At 40.5% G+C, this 27,373-nt stretch overlaps 1 protein-coding gene across 4 annotated transcripts; it reads right to left on the bottom strand.

The window, feature by feature from the left end:
* Positions 1 to 219: 219 nt before the first annotated feature.
* ZNF346 (zinc finger protein 346) lies at positions 220 to 27,373 on the bottom strand. Of its 4 annotated transcripts, none has more exons than XR_008596836.1 (9): positions 27,274 to 27,355; positions 20,662 to 20,765; positions 20,473 to 20,568; positions 19,148 to 19,292; positions 18,392 to 18,628; positions 10,185 to 10,278; positions 6,731 to 8,958; positions 1,288 to 1,398; positions 220 to 1,105 (listed from the first exon to the last, which is right to left on the bottom strand). XR_008596836.1 is itself a non-coding variant. In XM_054976200.1 (7 exons), the coding sequence occupies exons 1-7, from the start codon at positions 27,332 to 27,334 to the stop codon at positions 8,853 to 8,855; spliced, it is 843 nt and encodes a 280-aa protein (XP_054832175.1). In that variant the 5' UTR covers positions 27,335 to 27,373; the 3' UTR covers positions 5,389 to 8,852. The 4 variants fall into 4 exon arrangements, 1 of the variants encoding a protein (XP_054832175.1); XR_008596835.1 differs by having other exon boundaries at positions 220 to 1,102; XR_008596834.1 differs by having other exon boundaries at positions 220 to 1,398.

Raw genomic sequence — 27,373 nt, 5'->3', positions numbered from 1 at the left:
TGCTGTCCCTAGCTGTTAATAATCAGGTGTAGATATTGTGGCTCCAGTGACTGTAACGTCTGCCTCTGCTGAGAGCATCCACTCTTGAATGATTCAGACATTGTAGGTACATGATTTTTGAGGAAAATTTGGAACTATGCACCAGTCCCAAAGGCATGATGCACTGTGTCCATGAAGCAGTGCCTCCTGGTTTGGCAATATAAAACATGGTTGTCAGATTGATGATAGCGGACTACTGTGGGTCAAGAAGAAAAGAAAACGAAGAGGATAAAGCCCCGTATACAGAAAAAAGTTCCAGTTAATGTACATCACGTGTTCTGTAGGAGACCAGGATCTGTTGCTTGACAAATGTTTGCAATACATCTCACCCGTTCCAATGATACATTTGTTATTGACTGATGCACAGGAGTGGAAGTTGTGTGTGTGTGCATGCAAAACATACCACAATAACAAATGTGTAGCATCTGTCCACAAGCATAATGATTGGATTTTGAAGATACTGAAATGCTTGGCCTGTTGGTATTTAAACAGAGAAGCTATAATGGAAGTAGAGGTGCATAGAGACAAGAGTAGTGTACAACAAATGTTGTGATTACCATAAGCCTCAGGAAATGCTGAATGTGGACTGTACCAGGCCAACTGCTGACAGAGCCTGGAAGCAAGGAGGCAATGTTCTGATGGACTGGAAATTAGGTCTGACTTTTACCATGTGTGCACAGCAGCTCAGAGGAGATAGAATATTGTGTTCCATGTTGCAAATTTTGTCTTTCAAAAAATTACAACTAATTTACTACATATATGATAATTTCTTAAATATAATACCAACAGTCCTGGCACTGACAAAGTTGACACAGATGAAAGCATTACAATCAGATGGATCAGAGTTGGCCTTCTCAAAGACAAAGGCATGAAGTAAAGTAGCATGATTTTTAGTAGCCTGCTTAATGAACTTGAGACAGTTCAGGAAAGATTTGATTCTCCAAGGCGAAGAAGGCATTGATCATAGTTGTTCAACACAGGAACAGGTAACATCCCCATGCAAGAATAACACTTTTCAAATAAAGCCTTTATCACAGGCATATGGCTCAAAAGGAAGAATAACCTGCTGAAAGAAAGACATGGATAAAGTCTACTCAATCAGGATACACAATAAAAAAAAGCAAAATGAAGAGGCTAAAATGGAAAACTGCTAAAATCTCCTCTAAAGGCAAGTGGTTTTTAGGTGAACATTCTCAACTACACTGGAATCATGGTGGCCAGAAGAGAACGGAGTAGGAAGGCACTCACCTCTCCCCTTAGAGCACATCTAATCTCAAAACTCTCCTCTCAAGCGAGGGGATTTCAACACAAATCCCTTGGATAGGGTTCTAGATGTTCCCAAACTGCTTCTGCACATATCTTCCACATGTGGGAGAAGAACAGAGACCATGAAGATCCACCTGCAACCAAAATGTGTCAGATCTGCTATGGAGTTCTCTTGATAACCTATTACTACCTGTATAGTGGGAAAAGAGTTTGAGAAAATGTGTTCATTACAATTATCCTCCATTTAGTGTCCACACAGAGACAGATCTGTGCTACTATGGAGAAAAACTTTCTCCCTCCGTGATTTTTACAGCAATATAAACCATACTACAGATGGGATACAACTATCTGCTAGCAGAAGGTGCTGGCATCACCTGCTCCCCCCACCCTGTAATCCTTTCTGAGCCTGCAAAAAATTATTGCTGATGGCTCAGGACATTGTAGTGGGGAGGGGGATGACGCTGCTCTGTCTGCCTTTTCCATCACTGGTTCTCCACAGACAGAAGAGGAAGAATGGAACAATTTCACCTCTTTCTCCTTCCACTTGTATGGCTTTTACACTCCATGCAGGTCCTGTGACCCCAGAATAAACTTTCCTGGGATTAGGAATGGCGGCCGGGGAGAACAGAAAGCATGGAAGATCCAACTCAAAAGGTTCTCAACACGTAAGGTGGCCCAACTGAGGCAAGCTCAAACACTTTCCTGACTGCCTCCTGCATTAACTCTTTTCAAGTAATTCACCTCTTCCAGTGTCTAAGACAGATGTGAACTTTGCCTACATATTATTGTGTAAACACAGTTACACTTGGGAAGGCTTAACACAAGTTTTGGAATTCCTCATCTGGGTAAAATACAATAAAACATCAAGCATTACTGTATCTTGTTATGCTGCCATGTGATTGTAAAGCTGCAACATAAAATGGCACATCAATAAAGGGAATGTGAACCCTTTACCACAGGACATGAAAATACCTTCCTCTAGCTTGTAGGCACATGAAATATTCAGGGATTACGGGGGGAAACATGGCAGTTTCAATAAGCATGTTTCACTGGCATGAACCTCATCCATATCCAGAACAATGTGAGATGTCAAAAGCCTTTTGTTACACTGGAACAACAACTATGCCCCTGATTATAAAAAACGACATTCTCTCTCTTCATCTAGTAATTTGGAGTTACAAATCTTCCACATACATAAGGACTATCATCCTGTGATTTCATACTGCATTTATGGCCAGGACATGCATTCTGTAATGTTTAGGTTATGGAACAAGACTTTCTTAAAGGAAAGTATTAGTACTGATGGCCATCTTTCAAATAGAGTTATTTGAGTTATGGAGTATGAAGTTAAATATTTAGGGATAATAGCCCCAAATTATCATCAAGATTTGTATACAATTATGCTCCTATAATACAGGATTTTAAAAAGATTTAGTTCCTGGCATCTTGGGGAAAACTAATTCTCTGAAAATGACAGTAGTAACAGCGTGCTTATGTACCACTCTTCTAGGCAGATTAATGTCCATTCAGAGCGGTGAACAAAGTCAGAGTTATTACTAGCCTGAAAACACAGCTGGGGATCTGGCTAAGAGAAGTGGCTTACCCAAGGCCTGTTGAGCTCAAGGCAGTAGTGGGATTCAAACCAGCAGACTGTTGATTCACAACTCAACCACTATGCTACAGCAGCTCTGTATGGTGATCTGTCAAACACCGATATACCAATATTGTTCTCTGAGAGCCTGCTGAAAAGCCTCTAGAAGATTGTTTTGAATTACATTTGGGATATGAAAAACCATGTATTTGCTTGGATGTAAATGTGTGAAAGATGGATGAAGGGAGGCTTTGTCAATCCTGATCTGAAATTATGTTATCATGCATCTAAATTTAAATGTTCTAAATTGGTTATCACCACAAAAGAATGATGACACTATTAAAATTCTGGAACACGGTCGTATCTGATGTACCTCTAAATGTACTGCTGTGGATAAAAAACAAAACAAAAATAGAATGAAATCTGAGAACAAAATTACATATTTGAGGAAATGCCAAAAATGTGGGGAAAACATGTTAACAGATTATCTCCTGTCCTTTCACCAGAAGCTTCAGTGCTTGATTCTGAGAACATTAAGCCATCACAGTTAGGTGGCAGTTTTTATTTGGGGGAACAAATTGGGATATCTAGGTGCTGTGACTTTATGTACAGCATAGGATAATGACATGAAAGTCTATTAAGGATAAATGCAGTCAGGAATGCACCCAGTAGGTTTTCCAATTCTTGAAGATTAGAAGTTCCCTTATTGCTCAGCTACAAATGGGACATCTCCTTAAAGGTTTCACAGAATTTAAAGTGTCATCCCCCAAAAATGCAGACGGTTTTGTCAAAATGTGTAATATTCTGCTTGATTTTGAAAGTAAACTACAAACAAAGCTTTGTTACTATGTGCAACTGTGATTTGGGAGCTATTAGACAAGAGGTATGGTAGTATTTATTCTCTATCTTTCATTTACTTACCTTCATTCTATTAAGGGAGAATGCTAAAAAAATGATGATTCAGTGGCTTTGTCCCATTTGAAGATTGCTAACATTAACTTTAAAAAGCCCTCTGAAAAATGCTTCTGTTGCAACCACAGCAATGCTTCTTTCTTCTACCTCTAGTGAGTGTGTTTCAGGTCAGGGCAGAGACCTAGATGACTGTGTCTCAAAAGCTTTCGGAATGTTTAAGTGTAATCCTCAATGCATTTACTACAGCTCCTTTGGTTTTTATGCCAGGTATTGGAGGAGGGGGGGGGGGAATCCCAGAGAAGAGGGATGGTTTGGAAAAGTTTGGGAATTATGTGTTTCGATTAGGCTCACTGCTTTACAACATTCCTGTCAATTATGTGGCAGGTTTTAGAATTTAAAAAGTTTAATTAAAACAGTACATTAAAGAACTGGGGATCATGTTAGTTCTAAATTGAGATTAATTTCAATAAGAAAAGGAATCACTGGAAGACTACTAACTCACTCTGATCTCCGAACTCCCATCCAGTTCATTCACTTATATATTGCTGGAATCTATAAAGGGCTAATGAGTTGCAGGTAGCACACGATGAGCTCTTTCCCATCCATTCTGCTAACAATTGCAATCTTTCATTAGGCTTGAATTTAACCACCTGTTACCCCTGGCAGAGGCTCTTCATATTTATGCACCTCTTTTAATGAAGTACACAGCAGGACAGTTCAATACTTCATGCAGATCAGTGAAGTTTCTCAAAGGCATTTTGTAGAGGGCAAGGTAGTGCTCCATCCATGCCACCTCCAAATAGACCATTAACAGGCTGCTTGAGGTTATCACTTGCTAACATCATTTTTAATTTTCACTGCATGTCAGAAAGAGGGCCCAATACACCTTCATTCTGCCACTCTGTCACACCCACTGCGTCAACATCAGACCTTGTAAGTGAGGAGGTTAGCATCCTCTTGCACCTGTCCAGCATTTCTCCTCCTTTGCTTCAGGAGAGAGTTACCAGCACGTCTTCATCAGCCTTCCTGCTCCTGCTTTTAAAGGTAGTGGATATGCCCCATCCTCCTCCTGCCCATTTCCTTGCCAGTCCCACCAAGCCTAGTGTCCTTGTCCCTGCCTCTTCATAGCTCCCTGATAGGGAGTGGGCATGGCTGGAACACACTCCTCTCTCCTTATGCCTGTCCCACCAAGTAGCTGTATGATCAGGGCTTTTAATGAGGGAGGGGACATGGCAACCACCTCTCTCAGCTGCAAGCTAGCCAAGTTACTGCGTTAGGTTTCTCCCCCACCTACCTCCCAGCTGTAAGACAGAGGGAGCAGTAAATGCCTAAAAGAATGGGCTGTCTTTCCTTTCCCTGTTTGTCCCTGCTTGCTTCCAGGTTGTGGTGGGCACGGGTTGGGGCAAATCCCAAGGCAAACCCACTACCTAGGCCTCCCTTCTTTGGGGCTTGCGATGAATGGGAAGGGGCCCTTAGATGGCTAGGTTGTTCCACCTGGTTCTGGCAGGAATGTTGGGGATCACTCCTTCCTGCAGCAGCTACCACTCAAGAAGGTTGTGGGCAGCATCCTTTTGACACAGCGTTGCAACCCATCCTCAGAATAAAAATCCAAATGAATAAAGTGGGGTTCTACTCTTCCCAATGCACACCTGAATACCATACAATGAGACAATTTTGCTTCTTGAGAACGTCTGTGTTTATAGGGCAAGATTCTAGCTCCAAAAGCTGTGGTCAAAAGCTGAATGTGTGTTTAAAAAAAACCATTTTCATCAATTAAATTTAAAGTTGAATATATTGGCCATCTCCCTATTCCCACTAATCCACAGCACTTCCCCCCAAACTCATGACTCCAAGTAATCCTTTCAAAAAATACTCAAGTTCTGCAGGAAAAACAGACTGCTATTAAACTATGCCATTTATGATTTTACATAATTTCTTCCAAGAGCAGAATTCCAATTTTTATGGAACCATGTATGAACTTGACTTGATTAAAACCAGATCCAGATACAAAGGGAAGTAATTACCCACACAAACAAAAACAGAACACCTATATTGGCTATGAATAAAAAAAAACCTGCTTTAATCTCTAAAATAAGGAAGAGGGTGCCTGATTTTTATTTATATTTATATATAAATAAAAACAGGTGATAGACAATTCATGAATTTATCACAACCTTTCTTATATGAGGCTGAGCCAGCATTTTGATCATGTTAACACTGCAACAGGACACTCAGCTTTGCACTTGCCAAAAATATCAGATGTTAGCAACTGCAATAGAATTCAATATACAGTAGAAACCAAATTCTAAGGCCAGAGTATCACAGAGGCAATCACTGTGTCAAAATTTCTACTCTGAAGACTGCAAATGCTCATGGGGCATGTCAGGGACCAAACTCCGAACACAGAACAAGACATTGGAGGATGCTAAAATAGAAAGGTTAAATACAGCGAAAGATGAAGCTTAAAATTAAGGTTTACGCACACTAAACTACTGGTATGTCAGAAAACACATTATTTGCCCCATCTATTATTTACAGAAAAGCTGCATAGCATGTACACAGGCCTTACCATAGAGGCTGTCCGAATAAAAGCTTATGCTTAAAGGTTATTTTAGCCCCCCTTCCAGCTTCAGTCGTGGTATTTGATGGGGACTAAAGATACCATACTATTCTGGGGCACTGCAGAATAAGCACTTCCCAATCTACTGGAAATAGGCCATGCAAATCCAAAACAAAAGACCAGAGACAAAACCAAGATATAGCCTCCATCATCCTAACCCAATCTGAAGCTGCTACTCCCCCCCACCCCCAACACACACCCCTCTGGTCAGTCTGAGTTATTAAGAGATAGAACATCTTGTACACAAAAACCTGCCAATGATGGAAGAAAGGAACGTTTTAATTATGAGCAGAACTGCTTACCTGAACGATCTGCCAGTAGCAGTGAACTGTCCTAAAAGACAGGGAATACAAGAAAATGAACTGCTGGTTGGATCTAACCTGAAACTCACCTTGACTCTAATGCAGTACTGATGGAATAGCAGAGAGGAAAACACCCTCTTGTTAACTTTGCTAAAGTGGCACAGAGGGAATATGCTCACACACATATTACAGCAGCAATGTTAATACATAGATAGCAATATTCGCACACTTCAGACTGTGCGTTACTGCAGAAAGATGCAGAGGTGACCAGAAGAGACAAAGGTGCCAGCCACTATCATCACAGCAGAAAGGGAAGCAGGTTCTCATGATAAGCCATCCCAATTCCCATCCCCAGTTCTGAAAATGCTCTTGCTATGTATCAGGGAGATCAGATCGGGAATGCAGCACAGAATGGGAGAATCATAATACCTTTAAACTATAAGAATGAACAGACCTAAAGAGAATATGAATTTCTTGGTCATTACTGGGACTCAAACCTTTAAAAAGATGGAAAGCAAGGAGCTTTACAGACAGGCAGCAAAGCTTAAGTGAGTCAAGACTCAAGAGTATCAATCTGAAGGAATTCTTCTTTTGATATATAATTGTGAAAGAGATAGGAAGAGAACTAAGTAAGAAAAGAAAAGAGCAATGGCCTAGGTATCAGATAAGGGGAGAAAGGCAGTTTCTGCCATTTAACACAGTCCTCTGATTTTATGGTACTTGCTTTTTGGAAAAAATTGATTAGAATTTTAAACCAATTGTTTTGGATATATGCCACTGCTGCATTTCATACAAACTCAGGTGTTAGCAAACTCCAAGCTTACCACTTTGTCCTTATAAGCATTCAAGGGAAAAGGAAGGAAACTATATACAAGCTATTTTCATCTGCTTTTCTAACAAATAAAGTAGCCAATTTAACAGTATTCCAGATGGTGCCTACATTTCCTTCTAAGCTTCAGAAAATTATCAGAAAGAAATGTACAGGATCCTCTGGAAAACAGACATTTGACTATAGAAAATGTAGTTTGCATACACAGAACTAAAAAGGCTGACATACAAAAGCCTTTCGAACACAGCATCCACAATCCAAGCCTTGGGAAGTGGTTATCTGATTTACAAATTTCTCAAGTGGAAGTCCCACACTGCTATGCAAAGCTCTCTTCTGTAACTTAGAAAGAGGATGAAGAATTCCTCAGTTATATGGGGAAGAGCACTCCACAAATCTTGCTTTAAAGTTTCAAATCACAATTATAATGGCTTGTTTCTCTCAGTCTTACTATCATTTTGTGCAGGTTTGTTCAAATGCCTTAACGTTTTCAGAAAGAACAATTTTAAAAGCTATTGCCACATTATTAATTTTCTGATAAACATTTTAACACAACAGAAACTTTTGCACAGATAGGTTAAAAATGTTACGGCTTCCATTAGAATATCAGGAACTGAGAAAACCTAGCTGCTTCAGCAGGACCCCCTCCTCTTTCTGAAGCAGGTTATGCATACCATTAGCAGAATCAATTTTACATTAAACAGATCATCAGATACCCCAGAACCAGCACCTGCAGAACTACAAAAAAGAACCGAATGGTGATCAGTGATCTAAGAAACTCTGCATACAAACCCAATCAAGGAAAGGGCAAGACAAACTCAGTGATGCAGCTCCTCATTCTAGGAGAGTAAAGGACAGTCAATCTGTCCAATTATGCCCGTACCACACCTCATACTTAAGCCCAGTGTTATCCAAAATCACAAGCTTTCTTCCAAAGGTCAGTCTTCTCTGGCTGGTACTGGTTGGAGAACTTCCTCCTGCATCTTCTGAGCAGAGGGAAAGGATGGGCTTGAGAGAACACTGGCTGATACTCGTGCTAGACACACGACCCTGCCCCCTTATCGCAGACATTACTGCAAGAGATTACACAATGATAACTATTCTAAAGAACTGAGCAAATGCCAACTAGTAAATCTGTCCCTTCCAGATCCTTTAGCCAATCATTAGTTCTGAAATCAGCTAAACCTGTGCACAGAAGAACAGGAGGGTTTCATTTAGCCAGAGGAACAATAAAAACATAGTGGGCTGATAAAAGATGTTCACTTTTGGGCCACTTGCAATCCAATAGAGCTTGCTCTAGAGGTCTTGGCTAAAGTAGCTGTAACCATCAGGGCCTGTTGTCTCCTCTCGTGTGTACTGCTGCTTTTGATACCGTCCTGTAATGGGAACTGCTCCTGGTATCCTGGAGTTTGGGAAGAAACAAGGACAAAAAACTACTTAAGAACTGATAATTTCACAGTATATACCACACTTAGCTACTAGGAAATTCCAAGCAAAGCTTGGATCAACAATGGACACAATTCTAGGTCTTGGAAAATTCCACCTCCATCCATCACAGTGGACCACTTTCATGCTTACATGGTACTTAGAGTCTAGCAACATCTGTAATTGTAAGCAATGAAGTGGGCTCATCTGCAGATGTACCCATACAGAGTATAATTTACCTCATGCATCACAGGAGATGTTTTCTGCTAAATCAATAGTCACTTGGTGATGCACATTCAGGTTGCCAACTTAAAACTGGCCCCACTAGTTGTCCCTCTGATATCCGTTTGGTCTGCAGCAATTATCAGTAAAAGTTGTTAAGCTCCATGACATAAAAAGCTTCAACTGCTGATTTCTGCATATTAAGCTTCTATTAAAAGGTCTGGACTATTTTTTTCCTGGCCACGCAACTGAAAAATTTCCCTGATTCTATACGCTGCAGATCTTCATGCCCAATGATGGTTCCATGGTGTTTTGAATAGATCCACCAAAACAGACTCAGAAATTAATCTGTATGTTACAAGATACAGTTGAAGTAGTGTTTCCTTTTTCCCTGTACCAATCCCAAAGAAAACATAGAGCAGCTTGTTCTATATGAAATACTTTCTCCTATGGATTTCTCTGAGGAAGTTTATACCAATTTGGCATCATTACAGTGGTCCACACTTAGGGTGTTTTGCAGTTTCAGGACTAATTTCTCCATATTCAAAATGTTTTCTTTAAAAAATTGTACGCATGAAACTGTTGCTCATGGCCAGAGTGGAAGAGGAGCCAAGAGGGCTGAAGCACATCTATGGAGAGGCTAATGGGACAGAATCCACCCCAAAGAAGAGTTTACATAGCTACTAAAATGGTCTTGCTTCAGGCCAACTGAAATGAATTCAAACCAAATGACATCATTAGAATACACTGCAGTGTGTCACCTGGTTCATAAATCATCTTTCCATTAAATAATTATTACTTTGATTCATTATTAGCAAACAGTGCTTTAGGATCCCACAGATCAAAAAGAAGTTACCAGAGCAAAGTCAAGAGAGTAAATCTGCAAAAACCTGGACTACCAAGTCAGATGTAGGAACAGTATTTTCCCTTCAGTAGCAGTTTACATAATTATTACAGACAGCAGAACATTTAGACACTTACTGGTTCTTGTGTTTGAAACCGCTGATGTGAGCTTGGTACTGCTCTATGGAATTCAGTACTATGTTACAGGTATTGCAGGGATACCCCTTCCCAGCTGAAAAAGATAGCGTTAAACCAATGTGAGTACCAAGTTAACGGAGAGCTGAAATAAAAACAAGAAATAATTAAATGTGAATGTCAATTAATAATTGCAAAGTTCAGTGGAGTAAGTGTGTTAGTTTAATACAACAAAACAAAAAACGAATCTTCTAGCACATCAAACACTAACAAATTTATTATAGGGTAAGTTTACATAGGCTAGATTCCACTTCATCGCATCCATGAAGTGAATCATTAGTTAGCACATGGGTGAAAAATGAAGGAAATACACATGGAGGAAAAATGGTGATAATGGAGTTAAAAGGCCATAAAATAGAAATGCTATATTCTGTAACATTTTCAGGAGAAAGCACGATCATTGTGATCATTCAAAAAAAGCTGCAATTGGTGCCAACACAACCCTAGTTATGCTAAGCAATTTAACGTCTGTAGCAACTAATAATTGCATTGTGTGTGTATTAGGTGCCATCAAGTCACAGTTGACTTACAACAACTCCATAGTTTTCATGGCAAGGTATGTTCAGAGGTGGTTTTGCCATTGCCTGCCTCTGTGTAGCATCCCTGGACTTCTTTGGTGGTGTTCCATTCAAGGACTAACCAAGATGGACCCTGCTTAGCTTTCAAGATCTAATATGATAAGGCTAGTCCTGGTCAGGGCAATAATAATTGCATTCTCTCTATTTAAAACCTGGCTTGGATCCAGATTTAACATTTTGGAGGACACTGGGCTGCCATGGGCAGGAGGAAGCAGAAAAGTTATGGTTGGCAGACACAAATCTTTGATCTAATGTTAATACTAGTATGGATCCAAGCCCATTTAACAGTTAAATGCATTGATAAACTCTAATTCAGCATCTTCACACTGAAGTCTCCTGTTGTGTTTCATATCAGCAGCAGAACACTCTGGTAAACAGATGTTCCACAGATTTCTAAATTTTGTTTTATATCAACATGCTCCCATTTATAAATTGCATAGTGTAACCTGTTTGTCCTGTGTAGACAGAAGAAGGGACTCAGTTGACAGATGACTGAGTACATCACACTGGCGAATGAGCCTCTGATGTTATGGCTGATGTTATTAAGGTTGTATACATGTGTTGCCTGAATGCATTTGAGAACAGAGTTGGCACCTGGGTTTGCTGGAGGGTCCCCAGGCTAATACAAAATGGCATTCATGGTGACTTGTCAAATGAGATGCCTGGAGCACTAAACAAGACCTTTACAAGGGCAGCCAAACATACAGTTTATCAGTCACCATTATATTAATCAACACAATGAATGGCATAGGGTCCTTAGATCACCTCTCCTCCATAACAACTACACCCTGGTAATCAAAGTCAATTACTGGTTCTCACCTGCAGCCACGTCTGGACTTTGACTTCATATGTGGGAATAACAAATACTGTGGAATGGTTTTCTGGAGGGTGTGAGGAATGTCCCTACTTTAATGGCTTTCTGGTACCACTGCCAGACTGATTTAAAAGGGTTTGTTTAAATTATTTAAATCAGTTTGGTCTTCAAATCTTTACCTGTATTTTTAATATGCTTTTATGCCTGGTATGAATTGTCTCTATGTTTTTTTAAATTGTTGTAACCCACTTCAGGTCCTTTGAGAGAGACAGAGGCAGGAAAGAAATGGTTTAAATAAATAAAGCTTGCTCAATCAACGTATTCTGGAACAATTTCTACCATGCTCTGTGCAGCAAGATACAGTTCTTCATACAGAATAGAGCATCTACACTGCACAACTGTTTTTCTATACTTGTTTCTATACTTATCTCTTTTTTTCTTCGGTACTCAGTTGTACCGGAATGAAAGCATTTTTTTGAAAAATTCAATAGGATGTGCCATAGTTTTTCACCAAAAGACATGCCCTTCTAGCTGTGGGGGATTTCATGAATTTGCCTGTATTACTGTGGACATTTGCACACTATGGCGAGATCCAAGTCCTGAAAAAAATCTGCTTAGTTCAAAAGAATGATTTTTATACCTAATTTCAGAATGGCTCCTTATCATTCAAAAAGATTTGTTACTTGTACTACAAGATTTATATAAGTCAGGAATATGTAGAGATCTCAGAACTCTCAAATGGGGAATCTATCTACTTATAAGTGCAGACTCTCTTGTGGCAGCCTGGAGCCAACCCAATCTGCTTCGTATGCAGCAAATGTGTATGTGCTTTCCCCCTGCTGCACAGTCAACATATCTTTTCCGAAGGTTGGGCATCAGTTTCTTGCCATATGATCAAGCATACCTCAACCACTCAAACATATTTTCATGCTTGGGAATTTGGGCTGCAGAATTTTAGACTTTCTAGATTTTAAAGTGCCAAATTGTGGTTTCTGAAGCAGAAAACCATAAAATGGTGTTTTAAATAAAAAATGCCTCAAATGCATTGTTTTAAGTATTTGGATACATTTTCAAATTAAATTTCTGTTTCCTCTTTGTCTAATAACTATACAGCTGAAAACCTATATACATCACTCCACCTACTCTGCATTTGCTGACATGGTCAGATTCTATGCTCAGCTAAGTACAGAGCCTTGCTTCAGCACAAAGGGCTCTTCCTCTGAAGTAAGGCTCCTTGCTGAACAAGCCTGTAAGACCCAACCCATCAATTGCTAGGTATTTGAAGTAGCTAACAGTGCCTGCCTTAACATGCCATATATGATCTACCTCTGTATTGCAAGCTGTTCAATCCGTGTGCAAAATTTTGCATGCCTGTCTTTTTTCATTAAAAAAAAAACTGGCACCCAAATCTGCATACAATCATACCGATGGAACCTGCACATCTGTTCTACTAGGAAAGGAGTTTTCTGCTGGCAAAAGGAGCCTTCCCTTGACACAAGTTTTTTAAAAATTATTTTCTCCCTTTCAAAGTACAAGTAGGCAAAGCATTATGACACATTACACCAGCAGTCCCCCACACAGAAAAATTAACACAACTCACTTAACATCAGAGAATCACAAAACACGATTCCTGTCAAAAACACTTTATTTCTTGAACAGCTTTAGGTTACACAGCAGGGGGGCACACCAAAGGGCATGGCAGCAGTATCTTACACAAAAATAACACAACTCACTTAACATCAGAGAATCACAAAAGCACAATTCCTGTCAAAAACACTTTATTTCTTGAACAGCTTTAGGATACACAGCAGGGGAGCACACCAAAGGGCATGATAGAAGTGTACTACACAAAATAATACAACCCACTTCACCGTTTTTGACAGCAGTTGTGTTTGTGTGATTCTCTGATGTGAAGTGAGTTGTGTTATTTTTATGTAGTACACTGCTTTCATGCCCTGTTGTGCCTTCCTACTGTGTAACCTAAAGCAGTTAAGGAAATAAAGTGCTTTTGACAGCAATATTTTGGGGTGATTCTCTGATGTTAAGTGAGTTGTGTTATTTTTGTGTAAGATACTGCTGCCATGCCTTTTGGTGCGTCCCCCTGCTGTGTATCCTAAAGCTGTTCAAGAAATAAAGTGTTTTTGACAGGAATTGTGCTTTTGTGATTCTCTGATGTTAAGTGAGTTGTGTTATTTTTGTGTAAGATACTGCTGCCATGCCCTTTGGTGTGCCCCCCTGCTGTGTAACCTAAAGCTGTTCAAGAAATAAAGTGTTTTTAACAGGAATTGTGCTTTTGTGAGCGGGGGGGGCGCACAGCAGGGGGGCGCACCAAAAGGCATGGCAGCAGTATCTTACACAAAAATAACACAACTCACTTAACATCAGAGAATCACCCCAAAATATTGCTGTCAAAAGCACTTTATTTCCTTAACTGCTTTAGGTTACACAGTAGGAAGGCACAACAGGGCATGAAAGCAGTGTACTACATAAAAATAACACAACTCACTTCACATCAGAGAATCACACAAACACAACTGCTGTCAAAAACGGTGAAGTGGGTTGTATTATTTTGTGTAGTACACTTCTATCATGCCCTTTGGTGTGCTCCCCTGCTGTGTATCCTAAAGCTGTTCAAGAAATAAAGTGTTTTTGACAGGAATTGTGCTTTTGTGATTCTCTGATGTTAAGTGAGTTGTGTTATTTTTGTGTAAGATACTGCTGCCATGCCCTTTGGTGTGCCCCCCTGCTGCGTAACCTAAAGCTGTTCAAGAAATAAAGTGTTTTTGACAGGAATCGTGTTTTGTGATTCTCTGATGTTAAGTGAGTTGTGTTAATTTTTCTGTGTGGGGGACTGCTGGTGTAATGTGTCATAATGCTTTGCCTACTTGTACTTTGAAAGGGAGAAAATAATTTTTAAAAAACTTTATTTTGTGTTGTTCGTGTTTTATTCTTTGTTGTGCAGTTGGTTCCCATCATAGGGAACAATGGGGCTGGCTGGCCAGCCATCTCTGTAGGTGGTGGGGGAATTTGAGGGAGGGTGTCTGTGGTTCAGGTGCTCTTTCACAGGGACCAGCTAGCACTCAGAAGTGTGCCCACCATTGTGGCACCCCTGGGCTGTGCAGAATTGCCCAGGGAAAGAGAGTTTAGAAGTTCCCAGCATAGGGAACAAAGGGAGAGGGCTGGCCTTTGCCAGTCTGTTCCTGGGGTTATGGGTGTGGGGCAGGTGGGGGTGGATTTGGGTCTGTGAGGGGCTAATGTGGGGATTTGGGTCTGTGTGTGGCAGCTGGGGGGGGGAATTGGGTTTGTGTGGGGCTGTAAGGGGTGGACTTTAGGGGCTGAGAGGACCTACTTGGGGAGGCCATGAAATGCCCCCCCAAGTGGGAGCAGGCTGAGCCTTGGTGGGGGGTGGGAGGAAGGGTGGGAGAAGGGCCCCAGAGGTTTGGGGGGCATTTTACATGCAAAATGCCACCCCTGGCAAGACAAGCCTCCCCCAGCTGTCAGTGGTAGAGATTAGAGCACCTACTTGGGGAGGCCATGAAATGGCCCCCCCCAAGTGGGAGCAGGCTGAGCCTTGGTGGGGGGTGGGAGGAGGGGTGGGAGAAGCCCCTGGGGGCTGGGGGGCATTTTGCATGCAAAATGCCACCCCTGGCAAGACAAGCCTCCCCCAGCTGTCAGTGGTAGAGATGAGAGCAGAGCACCTACTTGGGGAGGCCATGAAATGCCCCCCCCAAGTGGGAGCAGGCTGAGCCTTGGTGGAGGGTGGGAGGAAGGGTGGGAGAAGGGCCCCTGAGGGTAAGGGGGCATTTTGCATGCAAAATGCCATCCCTGGCAAAGGAAGCCTGCTTCTTCATTTTTTCCCCATAGGAAATAATGAAGAAGATGAACAGCAGCATGCTAACAATATGCTGCTCCTTCGCTTTCTTATGGGAGGATAGGGGGACCTGCTTTGGGGGGCCATAACATGGCCCCCCAAAGTCCAATCGGTCTGAAACTTGGGGGGGGGGTTTAGCTCTCTAAAGGAAGGTCCCCACCAATTAGAGGAAGGTCCCCACCAATTTTGGGCTGATTTGGTGGGAAAATGCCTCCCCCAGACGTCCGGGAAGACGGAGGCATTTTCCCATTGAAAAGCCGAAAGAAAGCCGAAAGAAGCCGAAACGTTTCGGCTTTTTTTCTTTCGGCTAAGCCGAAACGTTTCGGCTTTCTCTGAAATGTTTCGGCTAACCCGAAAGAAGCCGAAACACTTTTGTTTCGGCTTTCTTTCGGCATTCAGAAAGCCGAAACGCACATCCCTAGTCATAACAACGTTATTCATGTTATCACATTTCTTGTTCTTCAAGAATCAGGATAGCAAGCACAGAATGTGCAAAAATGGATTCTTGAGAATTCTGCTCCATATACTGCAGTTATTTTAGCACATGCTATATATTTCAAGTATTACAGAGTATGATATTGGAGCATAATAAACATTGTTCCACTTCCTGCATCAAGGAGATATTATACAAGTCTTCTGACTGGATCAGTTTTCACATTACATCTGGTGTAATAATTACATATTTCAATATTGGCCATAGATTGGCTGTTTGTCAAATAAATGGGCTTGTTTTGAGCAAGGTAGTTTAAGTGCAATGTTTGTTGAAAATTTCAACTACGTAAAAAAATTCCCATGGAAAAGGATCTCAATTATTCTTGCAGCAGTGTACGTGCGCGATGCCCTCAAGTCATAGCAGACTTATGGTGGGTGACCCCTGGCGGGGTTTTCATGGCAATAGACTATCAAAGGTGGTTTGCCATTGCCTGCCTGTGCAACCCTGGTCTTTGTTGGATGTCTCCCAGCCAATTACTAACCAAGGCCAACCCTGCTTAGCTTTGGAGAACTGACAAGATCAGACTCACCTCGGCTATCCAGGTCAGGGCTCTTGCAGCAGTGTTTATTACCATAACAATTTCTGCTGTGCTAACTGAAGTCCAATACCAAATTTATATTATACTTTATGAAACAGGAGTTTTCAACATGTTTTCCACCTGTTTCCCATGCCATTTGGGGGAGGGTTGGAATGTCATATTTATGATAGTATTTTCATTTGTTTTGCTAAGCTTCTAGACACCAGTATAGTATTGGAATCCTAAGTTCTTGTTAACCCTTGGGCAATTGTATCAACAATGGAGTTGGTATCAGACATGAAGCTGGTCCTACTATTAACATGCATCTGACAAAGTGGATTCTAGTTCACAAAATCTTATGTTAGAATAAATAACATCTTTAAGATGCCATAAGACTCCTTTATTTTCACCATCACTCTGGATTCCTAATTAAGCAATACTTTTCTTAAAACTGTCACAAAAATATTTTGTAACCTCTAAAATATTTATATAGAGACATATAGCATTCTTACTTGCCATATTAAACTCACTCAAAAATACATAGTCTGTGATCAGGATGCTGGTATACTAAAATATTTTCAATGACAAGTCAGTTTGCATTATGTGTAAGTGTATAAATGTACTTTATTTTTTCTGTACTGGAGAACAGTGGGGATCAATGCTAACTGTGCTTAATTAAATTAATATGTTCACTTTTTGTGATTACTACTTTAAATTTATTAATTTTATTATTTCCCCCTCCCCATCATGTGACTGTCTTGGGTTCCTGTTATTTATATTACTTTTCTATTTACTTTTTTCATAAACATTTATTATGCCCCTCCCATGCATGCTTTGCTGCAAAAATTTCTTCCCACTCACACTGTTTTTACTTTGCAGTTAAGTTCAACATCATTCTCTTCTTACTATTTCTAAATTTTGCTTTTGGATTTTGTGGATTGGCTCCAACTCGACTGTGAACAGAGTAAGTTCACGAACTTTTTTTACTGCTTTACTCTTCCTAGTGCATCCCCGTACCTTCCCTAAAAGGTGCTCCTTAGGATCAGGGTAACTTGCAGGGTGTGATGCTGAAGCAAGAAATTAGAATCAGCAGCAGTCCCTCCCACCACAACTAGTGTAAACAATATGAATGGAGTTACAGACTGTGCAAGCCATTTGGGGGAGGGGATTTCTGCTTATTTAACTTCTTGTTGCAGCTCCACTCCATTCTGAAGGGTTACCCTCACTTTACGAACATGTCCATATAGCACTTTAATATGCCTTCATTTAATCAGTAATGCAGACATGTGCATTCACAATCTTAATAATTACATTTCAACATTTGCTGTGTGCTTTACTAACCAAGGAGTTTATGAAAAGTTAGGCAACAGCTCAGTTTGCATGGATTACAGTACCTTGTGGTGGCCCAGCAGACAGTGCACTTTCCATCCAGCCCACCTGTTTCCCACACCTTTTGTGAGCTTTGTAGCCCCTCCCCCCTGACTCCTCCTTCACACCATTCCCTCAAGGTTTAGTATTCTCTGACTTTGTAACTGCACAGTGGTCTCAACTGCAGTTTCTTTCAAGCGCGCATACACAGCTAGATACCTATCCCCGGGGCAGAGGAGCGAGTTTTACAAGCTAGAATTTACATGCACATTTCAGAGGTTCCTCTATTAATAGGGTACCCCTGGCTTGTACCTCCACCCCTGGCACACATATTCTCTTTCATGAAAAGAGTGATGGGGGATAAAGAGAAAAGAATCTTTATTGACAGTACTTCCCAAAGTCATGTACAAATTAGATGCAGGAAACTTCACAAGTTTGTTCTGGCTTTACAAACCTCAAACACCCATTCTGGTTATTTATAACATAAGCCTTGTTGTGGAAAAGCTTACCTGTTGAAGCTGCAGGTTCCTCAGGGGCTCTTCCATAGTGTGCCATTAGCTTAAGTTTGGTCTCTTGCTTTTTGTGTTTCTTGCCCACATAGTGCTGTTTTGCCATCAGTGGGTTATTGAACGTGGCATGGCAGAGGCTGCAGAATTTGTCTGGATCAGAAGTGTTTTGGTTCTCTTCATTAGAGGACACAGTAGCAGGAGGTGTTTTAGTGGGTTGTTTCTGAGCAGGTACCAGAGCTGCAAAATTAAGCCAAATATAAAGACACAGAATCGAGACAACGAACAAGAATCAAAATAACAATTTTATATTAACCAGAAAATCCTCAACAGGACAGAATCTGCACTTACAATTTTATTTTGTGTACTGATTTAACATTCTCAGTACGCAGTCACGCACATAAGCATGCACGCGCATGCACGCACAAGGCTACTGCTGACTAAAGCTTACAAACAGATCAAAGCTGGGTAAGAGGAATAAATACTGTTGTGTATGTTTTACAGAGTTTATATAGCTTGGATTTGTTAATACTAAGATCATCAAGAAAGTGCAAGATATCAACATGCCTATTTCTCAATAGAGAAATAAGTTATGATGAACTCCCTTAATAACCATCTTCATCACATATTAGTAAGATTGAGACCATTGTCCCATATTTGTACCGCAGCTACTTGAAAGAGCTCTGGACTACTTTAACCAAGGTTTTTCTTTTTTAACATAGTACACAAAGAGTTAAGTTGGCATCTTTCTGATCATACCTTCTGCTTTGGGACACTGCTGCTTCAGCTTCAGATTCTTGGCATGGGTCTTGCCTAGGTAGTGGGAATTAGCCACAACAGGTGAGGAAAAGGTCATATTACAGATGGGACAGCATTTGTTTCTGTCTTCTCCATTGCTACCCTGCTGTTTACAAAAAGGAATAGAGGTTTTACTCTTCCTTCTGAAGAGTCAGAAGGAAGGACTAGCTGAACAGCCCATGTTCAGAAAATGCAACTGGACTGCAATTCCTTGATTCAACCTTATACACCATGCCTTTCCGAACACTTATCACACATGTGCCTTATGTACAGGGAGGGAAAGAACTAACCAAAGAAAACCATTATAGGCCCAGGGGTATGATGAATAACCTTGATCAGTAACGATAGGAACAGTAAATGCAGCAGATCCTTGCCAGTAATTTCTCCTTAACTTTATACTTCTTAAACAATATCAGTCTAATATAGAGGACTGGCTTAAAGCGGCAAGGGAAAATAATAGGATTATTCAAGTAGTATCCATTATATACAGCAAGATATAATTACGTTTCCCAGTAAGTACTATAATTATAAACAGGAGTCTCAATGGTATTCCAGAAAGTCTGAAAAGTGAACGTTGGTTTGCAAGCAAATTTAGCACAAAAGACTCATTATTGTATAAGAATTTTATTTCCAGCTGATTCTTAACTTATTTTCTAACCCTTCAAAAAGCTGTCTTCATTTAATTTCTACCTGCTAGTTAAGATGGCTTGCCCCGTATGCCCCTACTTTTAGAGTCAAGGTGGCTGGATGGCTAATAGATACACAGTCTTCCCCCTCGTTGTTTGTCTGGTGCCACAGTCAGTAAGTTTGAGACACCAGCTGAAAGTGTTCTTATTTTCCCAAGTATTTGTACAGTATGAAATTATTGGCTTTGCTTTTAGTTGCTTTGGCTCGTTTCAGTTTTATTGGTTTTATCTGATTCTGGAAGATTTATGTGTGGCAGTTGACTTTTTAGTTGAATTATTATTGTATTTCTGTTTAGTTCCATTGCTTTTTCATAGTTTATCTAATCTTAAAATGAGCCATAAAATAGACATCATATGTTGCTGCTTTGCTTGATATTTGTATAATTTTTAGAAGGCACCTCTGGAATATTTAAATTAAAAATGTGAGATAAAAATATTTCAAGTAAGATAACAGAGCAGGTGTTTCTACTCTTTAAAAAATGCCTGATCCTAGAGATTCCCTGAGGAGTTACTGCATATGCCAAGAAGCATACACATTAAAACTTCTAGTGCATGAAAGTCTCTTGCCTGTTTTTGGATTATTGAAATTATCTTCATTACCTGCTTTGTATCCAGTTTTATTTTTTTGCTTTGGCTGAATTCTTCCTCACCATGGATAGACATGTACCGACGAACTTTGTTTGCATGTTTCTTACTCTGGTAAAGAGAAGAAAAAAATAAGATAAGTATATCAGGAGGTCTCTGTAACTAACGTTAAGTTTCAGTAGATGCCAATAGCCTGAAGCATACCTGGTAGTGAGCAAGCTTCTGCGACTCAGAAATGAGCACTGCACTGCACACTTTGCATTGGGTGTCAGTGAAGATGTGGCTGTTTTCTTTGATCAGACGATCCACTGCAAAAGAAAAAGAAACAAAAAGAACAAGTAGATTGATACAGAATTGGAAGGTTTGCAGATTAACCAACTATCCCACTCAGGGATCACATAGCTCACTGTCAGTTTCAAACAGTAGTTACACATAGATGTTGTGGTAAATGCGGGATTTCTGCTATGACAGTTCTAATTTCCCAGTCAGGAAGAAGTAAAGCAAACACATTTGTGAGTAAAGACAAAAAAGTTACACTGTGATCGGTTAATTCTTATCCTACATTGTAAGGAATAAAAACTCGCATAATTGCAGAAAAATTCATCATCCAGAAGCAACCCAGTAAAGTAATGCACGGTCTAGCATTTTCTTAGTATGCTGAAGAACACACTTTCCCTCTGTGGTTGAACTAAAGGATTTAATAACTTAAACATCTTACACATTTCTACATAAAAGATAGACCAATGGAAAGAAAACAGGCAGCACCAGAAATAACCTCTCTCAATTCACATCAGGAGTCTATTGTAGAGTTAAATAATTTCGATTAACGATTAACCTTGTGAATAACAGTTAGTTCAACACAGAATACATAGAAAGGCTCAACATTTCTTCCTAGCATTGATCCATGTCTATTTTAAATACAATGCCAATGCTTTCATTAACCTTCAACCACATAGTCAATTGGCTAATGGAAGTCTATTAGCAACAGATGCACATACAGGATATCAGGATGCTTGAGGTCCCAATGGGGCAGTATCTAGCACCTCATATAGGGTTCAGTTCAGATTGACTTTTCCGTTAATGGAATAGGAGTAATTTCTTACCAACTCCTGCTGCAGATGCCTGAGTTGCCCCTCATACTGTTCTTGAGGATCCTGGCCCCAGAAACAGCATTGTGAGGAGATGAACGGGCTGCAGTGGGAAGGGGAGGCAGGAAAGTTCTAGTCCACTGACAGAACTGCCTGTGTGAGTGGTAAGTTTAGTGTGGACCCAACTCATAGTGTTAACAAAGAAGAGTCATTTTGTGGTCACTAGTTCATTCAGCATGCATATAAAGTAGGCTAGTGATCTCACAAACAAGAAGCTATTTACACACTGATTAAGCAAGCTGGAAAATACAACTGGGCAGAAAATCTTCTCAACTGTGACTGATCTGTAACTGTCTTCAAAACACATTTCATCCATTAATTTTACAAATTCCAAAATCACTAAGACAAACTGTATTTCAGATACAACCATTAGGCAAGTTTGAAAGAATCTCATTTGAATTATGTTCACTTGTGATAAGTAATAGCAAGATGCTGCAAGACACACCCTCAAATAATAGTCTTGTGGTAACTTAAAGACTGATTTATTATGGCATTAGTTTTTGTGGATCAGAACCCACTCTGACCAGGGTCCAAACAGAAAAATTCTGAACAGGAGGTCCTAAAGGCCATGAAATACATAACGTGCTGCAGTGCGGTAGTGTTCCAATGCAAAGCATAAGTGTATATAGGACAGCATGATACAAAGATTAGACTGTAGGACTAGGATTTGGGAGACAGCTTCAAGTCCACACTTTGATATGAAGTTTCGTGGGTGACCGGAGGCCAGTCACTCTATGAGCCTAACCTCTCTCACAGGAGATAAGATGCAGAAGGCAAAAGCATGTATGCTGCCCTAAGATTCTTTGAGGAAGGATGGGGTACAAATGCACTAGACAGAGTGTCCACACACAAAAGCAATAACTGGTGGTAGCAATCCATTGTAGAAAAGAACAAAGCTAGGAACTACAATACCCATCAATGAAGCAAAGATAAAGAATGCAACTGTCACTCAGGTATTCAAGAGAACCTTCTACAGGATGGGCTGTGAAGACAAAGGAACAGAATTACACTTATTTACAGGTCCCACCACTCCAATGAGTCCTTGCTCAGGCACAACCCATCATGAAAAATGATACTTCTATCCTGAGTGGTATTGTCTGTAAGAAAGAAAAGGCCTCTCACCAGCTATCAAAAGAGATTCAGAACTAGGCTGTGCAACAACTTCAGGTATCACTCTGTCCCCATATCCACTCAGACAACACTATTACAGAGCTTACTATCACCTGCCATATCATTAGAGACTCATTTACTTATTCAGAATTTGATATGCCATCAATTACCAACAACGCCTACACAAGGCAAAAAATAAATGATGCAAAAAGACACAAACTCAATATAAATAGGACAGAATTTAGAAACTAATGGGGAACATTTCAGTCTCCCAGGATACTCTGCTACTGACCTGAAAAATTACTAGGGTGATTTCATCCAACCTTGACAATACCTAGAGCAGTGGTTTTCAATCTTTTGTATCTTATGTCCTACCAATCATTCTATCAAAGAACCCGAGTCCCACCATAATAGAAACAAAAAGCCCACTTTTTCCAAGAATGACATTCATATGTTTACAGGCATTCTGTTATTACTCTGCCATGCCAAAAGTTCACAGAAGGATAATCTGTGGCAGGCAAGGTCAGGAGGAGATGGGACATCACACTTGCAGGTGGACATGATGACTGAGGGAGAAGAATTTCTTAATAATTATGAAAATCCTGCATCCTACCTAAACTACTTCTGCATCCCAGTAGAGAACCACTGACCTAGGAAACCCTCAGAAAGCAGGCATTGTATCATACCATTATGCTACAATAAGGCTGTTAGTGCTGGATCCTATACTATTCCAACAGAAAGTGGTGTCAGATATATTTCTTTCTAAGCCTCACTCTTCTCCCATCAGCATCCTTGAGTGCTGAAAAGGTAATGTGGGTGAGAAATTTCCTTTCATCTCTACTGTAGGAGAGGGATGGTGGACCTTGCCAATCTTGCATTCAGTATTGTATTTAGTACTGAGGGGCAAAAAACAAAGATGCCTCTCCAGAGCCCACTACTGCTGCTCCCCAGGCCCCAACATGGATAAAACTGAGACAAAGGCTGACAGCTCACACTTGCGGTTCTCAAAAGTTGTTTTATTTAGGGGATTTCTATCCCAGCTTTCTGCTGAAGCAGAAAAGGTAACTCACATGTAAAGGTAACTCAAGTAAAATTTTAAAATAAAAATAATTGCTGTATTGCATTAATTTCAGGAGAAGGATCAAAGCATCAGAGGAACTCACAGGCATTAGCAGAACAGAGCAGCTAGACCAAAACATTTTCTTTTTCAAAAGCAATCACTATCATGATATCAATTTACCCATCACCAAACAACTCCAGAATAAATAACAGTTTTTTAAAATGAAATTCTGATATAGAAGCAAGGGGCATAAAGTTTTTTCTTCAGGCATGGATTTCTAATGTTGGTTTGTTCATGAATTTCAGCCACAGAGGTTTTGTGGGCTGCTATAAGCACTAGAATGTGCTTTGTATGTCTCTAGTATTCCTTTTTGTCTAGTGTGTTCCTGCTCTTTTGCCACATAACTGCTCTGTCCCTCAAAAAGTTAATGAGAGGCAAAGGATGGTGGTAGTTACTGGTCCGATCTTTTGACTCTCAAAAGATACCCTGAAAATCTTGTTGGTCTTTAAGGTGCTACTGTACTGAAACTAGGGCAGACCCTAGTAAATATTTCCGATAAGAATCACTTGAACTCTGTAAGTGCCTCAATAATCTTAGACATAAAATAGGACTTCCAAAGAGATCAACAGATGATACAATCTCTAGCTCTGAGCATTAAGGTATCATATAAATGCATGACCAATTGAACTATATGATGACCAAGAGTTGTCTGACCTCTATTTTTCACTCTACAGAAAAAGTGCCTTTAATAAATTTTGATTTCATTTTAAAACTGGCTATTTTTTTCATGTTTGTATTGTACTAAAAAGGAAGGATGAATTTGCACTTTGACTCACATTCTTCCCAATGCAGTTTACGGGAATCATAGGGTTGTAAGGAACCTCAAGGGTCATCTAGTCCAACCCCTTGCACAATGCAGGAAATTCACAGCTACTTCCCCTTTGCCCCACACACCCAGTGACACTTGTTCCATGCCCAGAAGATGGCAAAACACTGTCAGGATCCCTAGCCGAACTGGCCTGGGGAAAATTGCTACCTGACCCCAAGATGGCAATTGGCATTACCCCGGGAGTCTTTATGATGGATCAGGACATCTCCCTAGAAATTGCTCTTCCATTCAGTCATCTTCCTCATTTACTTCTTATGCATGCATTGGAAATCTAATTGAAGACATGTTAATATTGCTTATACTAGAGTAATTAAGATACACTAAATTCAGCAGAAGTTATTTCCAAATAATAAAATAAATGCATTTAGTCCTTCTCCAATCTGCAATATTCTCCTTTAAATGGCTGTTTTACACAGCTGAATTTTTCCATCTATAGATGGTGCAAACTGGGCAATACTGAACTTACAGTGGGCCAGCAGCTACTGCTGTGACTACTAGGACTGAGACCTGTCGTAACTATTAAAAACATTGAACAGCATTGTCTTCAAAAAGTTAAACAACTTCACTGGAAAACTATTCAAGTGATCATATACACTTGCTTAGTAAGAAGTGGCAAGCTTCAAATGTGATTGCATACACCACATCTATTTTCAAAAGGTTATTCTGCTGATGAAGGGAGCTCTGACTCTTGAAGGCTCATACCCTGAAAATCTAGTTGGTCTTTAAGGAGTTACTGGACCCAAATCTTCCTCTTCTACTACAGACCAACATGACTATCCACCTGAAACTATCTGCTGAATATGGTAGCAACAAAACATAGTGTTTTTTAAAAGAGGAGCTTAAGAACAAGTCATGTTTCCTTAAGATGTCAAGAGTTGCCTATGTTTAGCCTTTCCCACAGTAAAGAAAAATAGCAAACAGCAAGAATGCTGACCAAGTCCAGAAAATTTAATTTAAGAAGTCTTTAAGGGCCTAGAATGTCCTCTTAAGCAAGGGTGCTGTTTTACTTTACTCTGCAGAAAACTAACGCCTTTTAGAACATTACTGATATTTGATGTATTGTTGAAGGCTTTCACACCCAGACACTGTGACACTGAGAGATCTCTGTCTTTTGGTGCTACACTTCTGAAGATGCCAGTCACAGCTGCTTGTGAAACGTCAGTTACTACAATGCCAAGACCACGGCTATACACTCCGGAAAATCCACAACAACCATTACTGATATTATTTATGTATGTTTTTAAAAAGCTGGTTCACAAAAAACAACAGTCCAATGAAGCTGCATATGAGAAAACATAAAGCCATACATAGCTTCTAAGTGCCATACATCTATTCAATTTCAGCCTGTACAAATTAAAAGTACCGGTGTATACGTTGATGCTACACTATTGCTGCACACTGACAATAGAAGAATGTAATTCAATTCAAAAAGTACTGTGCTCATAACAACAACAGTATCATAACAAAGTTTGGCACTGCTCTTTTACAATCCCTGAAGCAGCAAAAAATAAGACAGCTCCAGTTTCTATTGCCTATTTCTTCCTCAGTTTAGTAATTTGCTGCCTCTCCTATTTCCATGGTGATCTCTTACATTCGTTCCATATCCAGGCTTGGTGCCCTTCTTTCTCCATTCTTTCCTGTGCTATCCCATTTCTTGTCCCCCAACTTCTGAATTCTTGAAAATTAAGCAGTTTATATAATTTTGTAGTTGTGGTGATCAGAAAATACAGACATGAATGTAGACAAGAATCACAGGGAAAATCCACCAGGATCTGTCCATTTTCAAAGCCCGACCATTTTATGCAGCATACAAGAGTTGTCATTCTCAAGTCATATTTATATTGGCATCATGATAATGAACAGGGGTTGTGCAAGATGCGAAAACCTGAACACTAAAGAGTCTGATGTTTCCTTGGAGGAACATTCTCTAGAAGTGCAAGTGAGCTGTGGCCTACATACAAGTACATACATAGCTGCCCCTCTTGCTTGGCCTTCAAGACATTAGACATCTCCAGTCCTGGGAGAAGCTTAAACACTCAACACAAGAACGACTACCAATTCTGGGATTGGGTCTGGAGAGGGAAGCTAGAATTTGTTTTTTTTATTGTAAACTGCTTTCAGCAATGACAAACAGTTTATAATATGGTAAATAAAACTAAATCTGCATTTCCAAACTCCACGTCAAACAGCAGGGAAACCCTGTCCCATCCCACTCGGACGACAGCACAGCCCCTTTCCTTCATCGGTGTCGTTAGAGATCCTATGCCGTCTCATGAAGCAAGTAGGAAAGGCCACCAGTAAGCTAGCCACGTTTAAGGATCGCCCGAATCTTATACGAAAGCCTTTTTCACAAGAGTGTTACTAGGAGCGAGAACAGAGGGGGCAAGACGAGGCAAAAGATCGAGTGCAGCGCTGGTAGCTCCAGACCCCGAGTGATGGAGAGAAAGAGGCAGGTGGGAAGGAAGGGTGGGCAGTCCCTACCACACGTGAGGAGGGAGTGGGGAAGGACCAATAGACCCCTCGCACTTCAGGACGCCCATTAAAGCGAGTGAAATCCACAGGAAGACGAAACCTTTCTCCGCGAGCCTCTGGAATAGACTCAGCCTCACCTGCCTCCTTTCCCACCGGCAAAGCTAAAGCGTCCCCGTTGCTACCCGCTTCCTCCGCCATTTCGTCCCAGCGCCTCCGCCCCCGAAGTACCCGCCTTCT

This window comes from Eublepharis macularius, chromosome 4 (genome assembly GCF_028583425.1).
Source record: "Eublepharis macularius isolate TG4126 chromosome 4, MPM_Emac_v1.0, whole genome shotgun sequence".
NCBI classification, from domain to species: domain Eukaryota; kingdom Metazoa; phylum Chordata; class Lepidosauria; order Squamata; family Eublepharidae; genus Eublepharis; species Eublepharis macularius.
This window is presented reverse-complemented; position numbering and strand designations above follow the sequence as displayed.

Coding starts and splice junctions, on each gene's coding strand:
- ZNF346 (XM_054976200.1), bottom strand. CDS start 27,334: ATGGCGGAGGAAGCGGGTAGCAACGGGGACGCTTTAGCTTTGCCGGTG. Junction 20,569..20,661: donor AGAAGCTTGCTCACTACCAG/GTATGCTTCAGG, acceptor TCTCTTTACCAG/AGTAAGAAACATGCAAACAA. Junction 19,293..20,472: donor TAAAACTGGATACAAAGCAG/GTAATGAAGATA, acceptor TTTTGTAAACAG/CAGGGTAGCAATGGAGAAGA.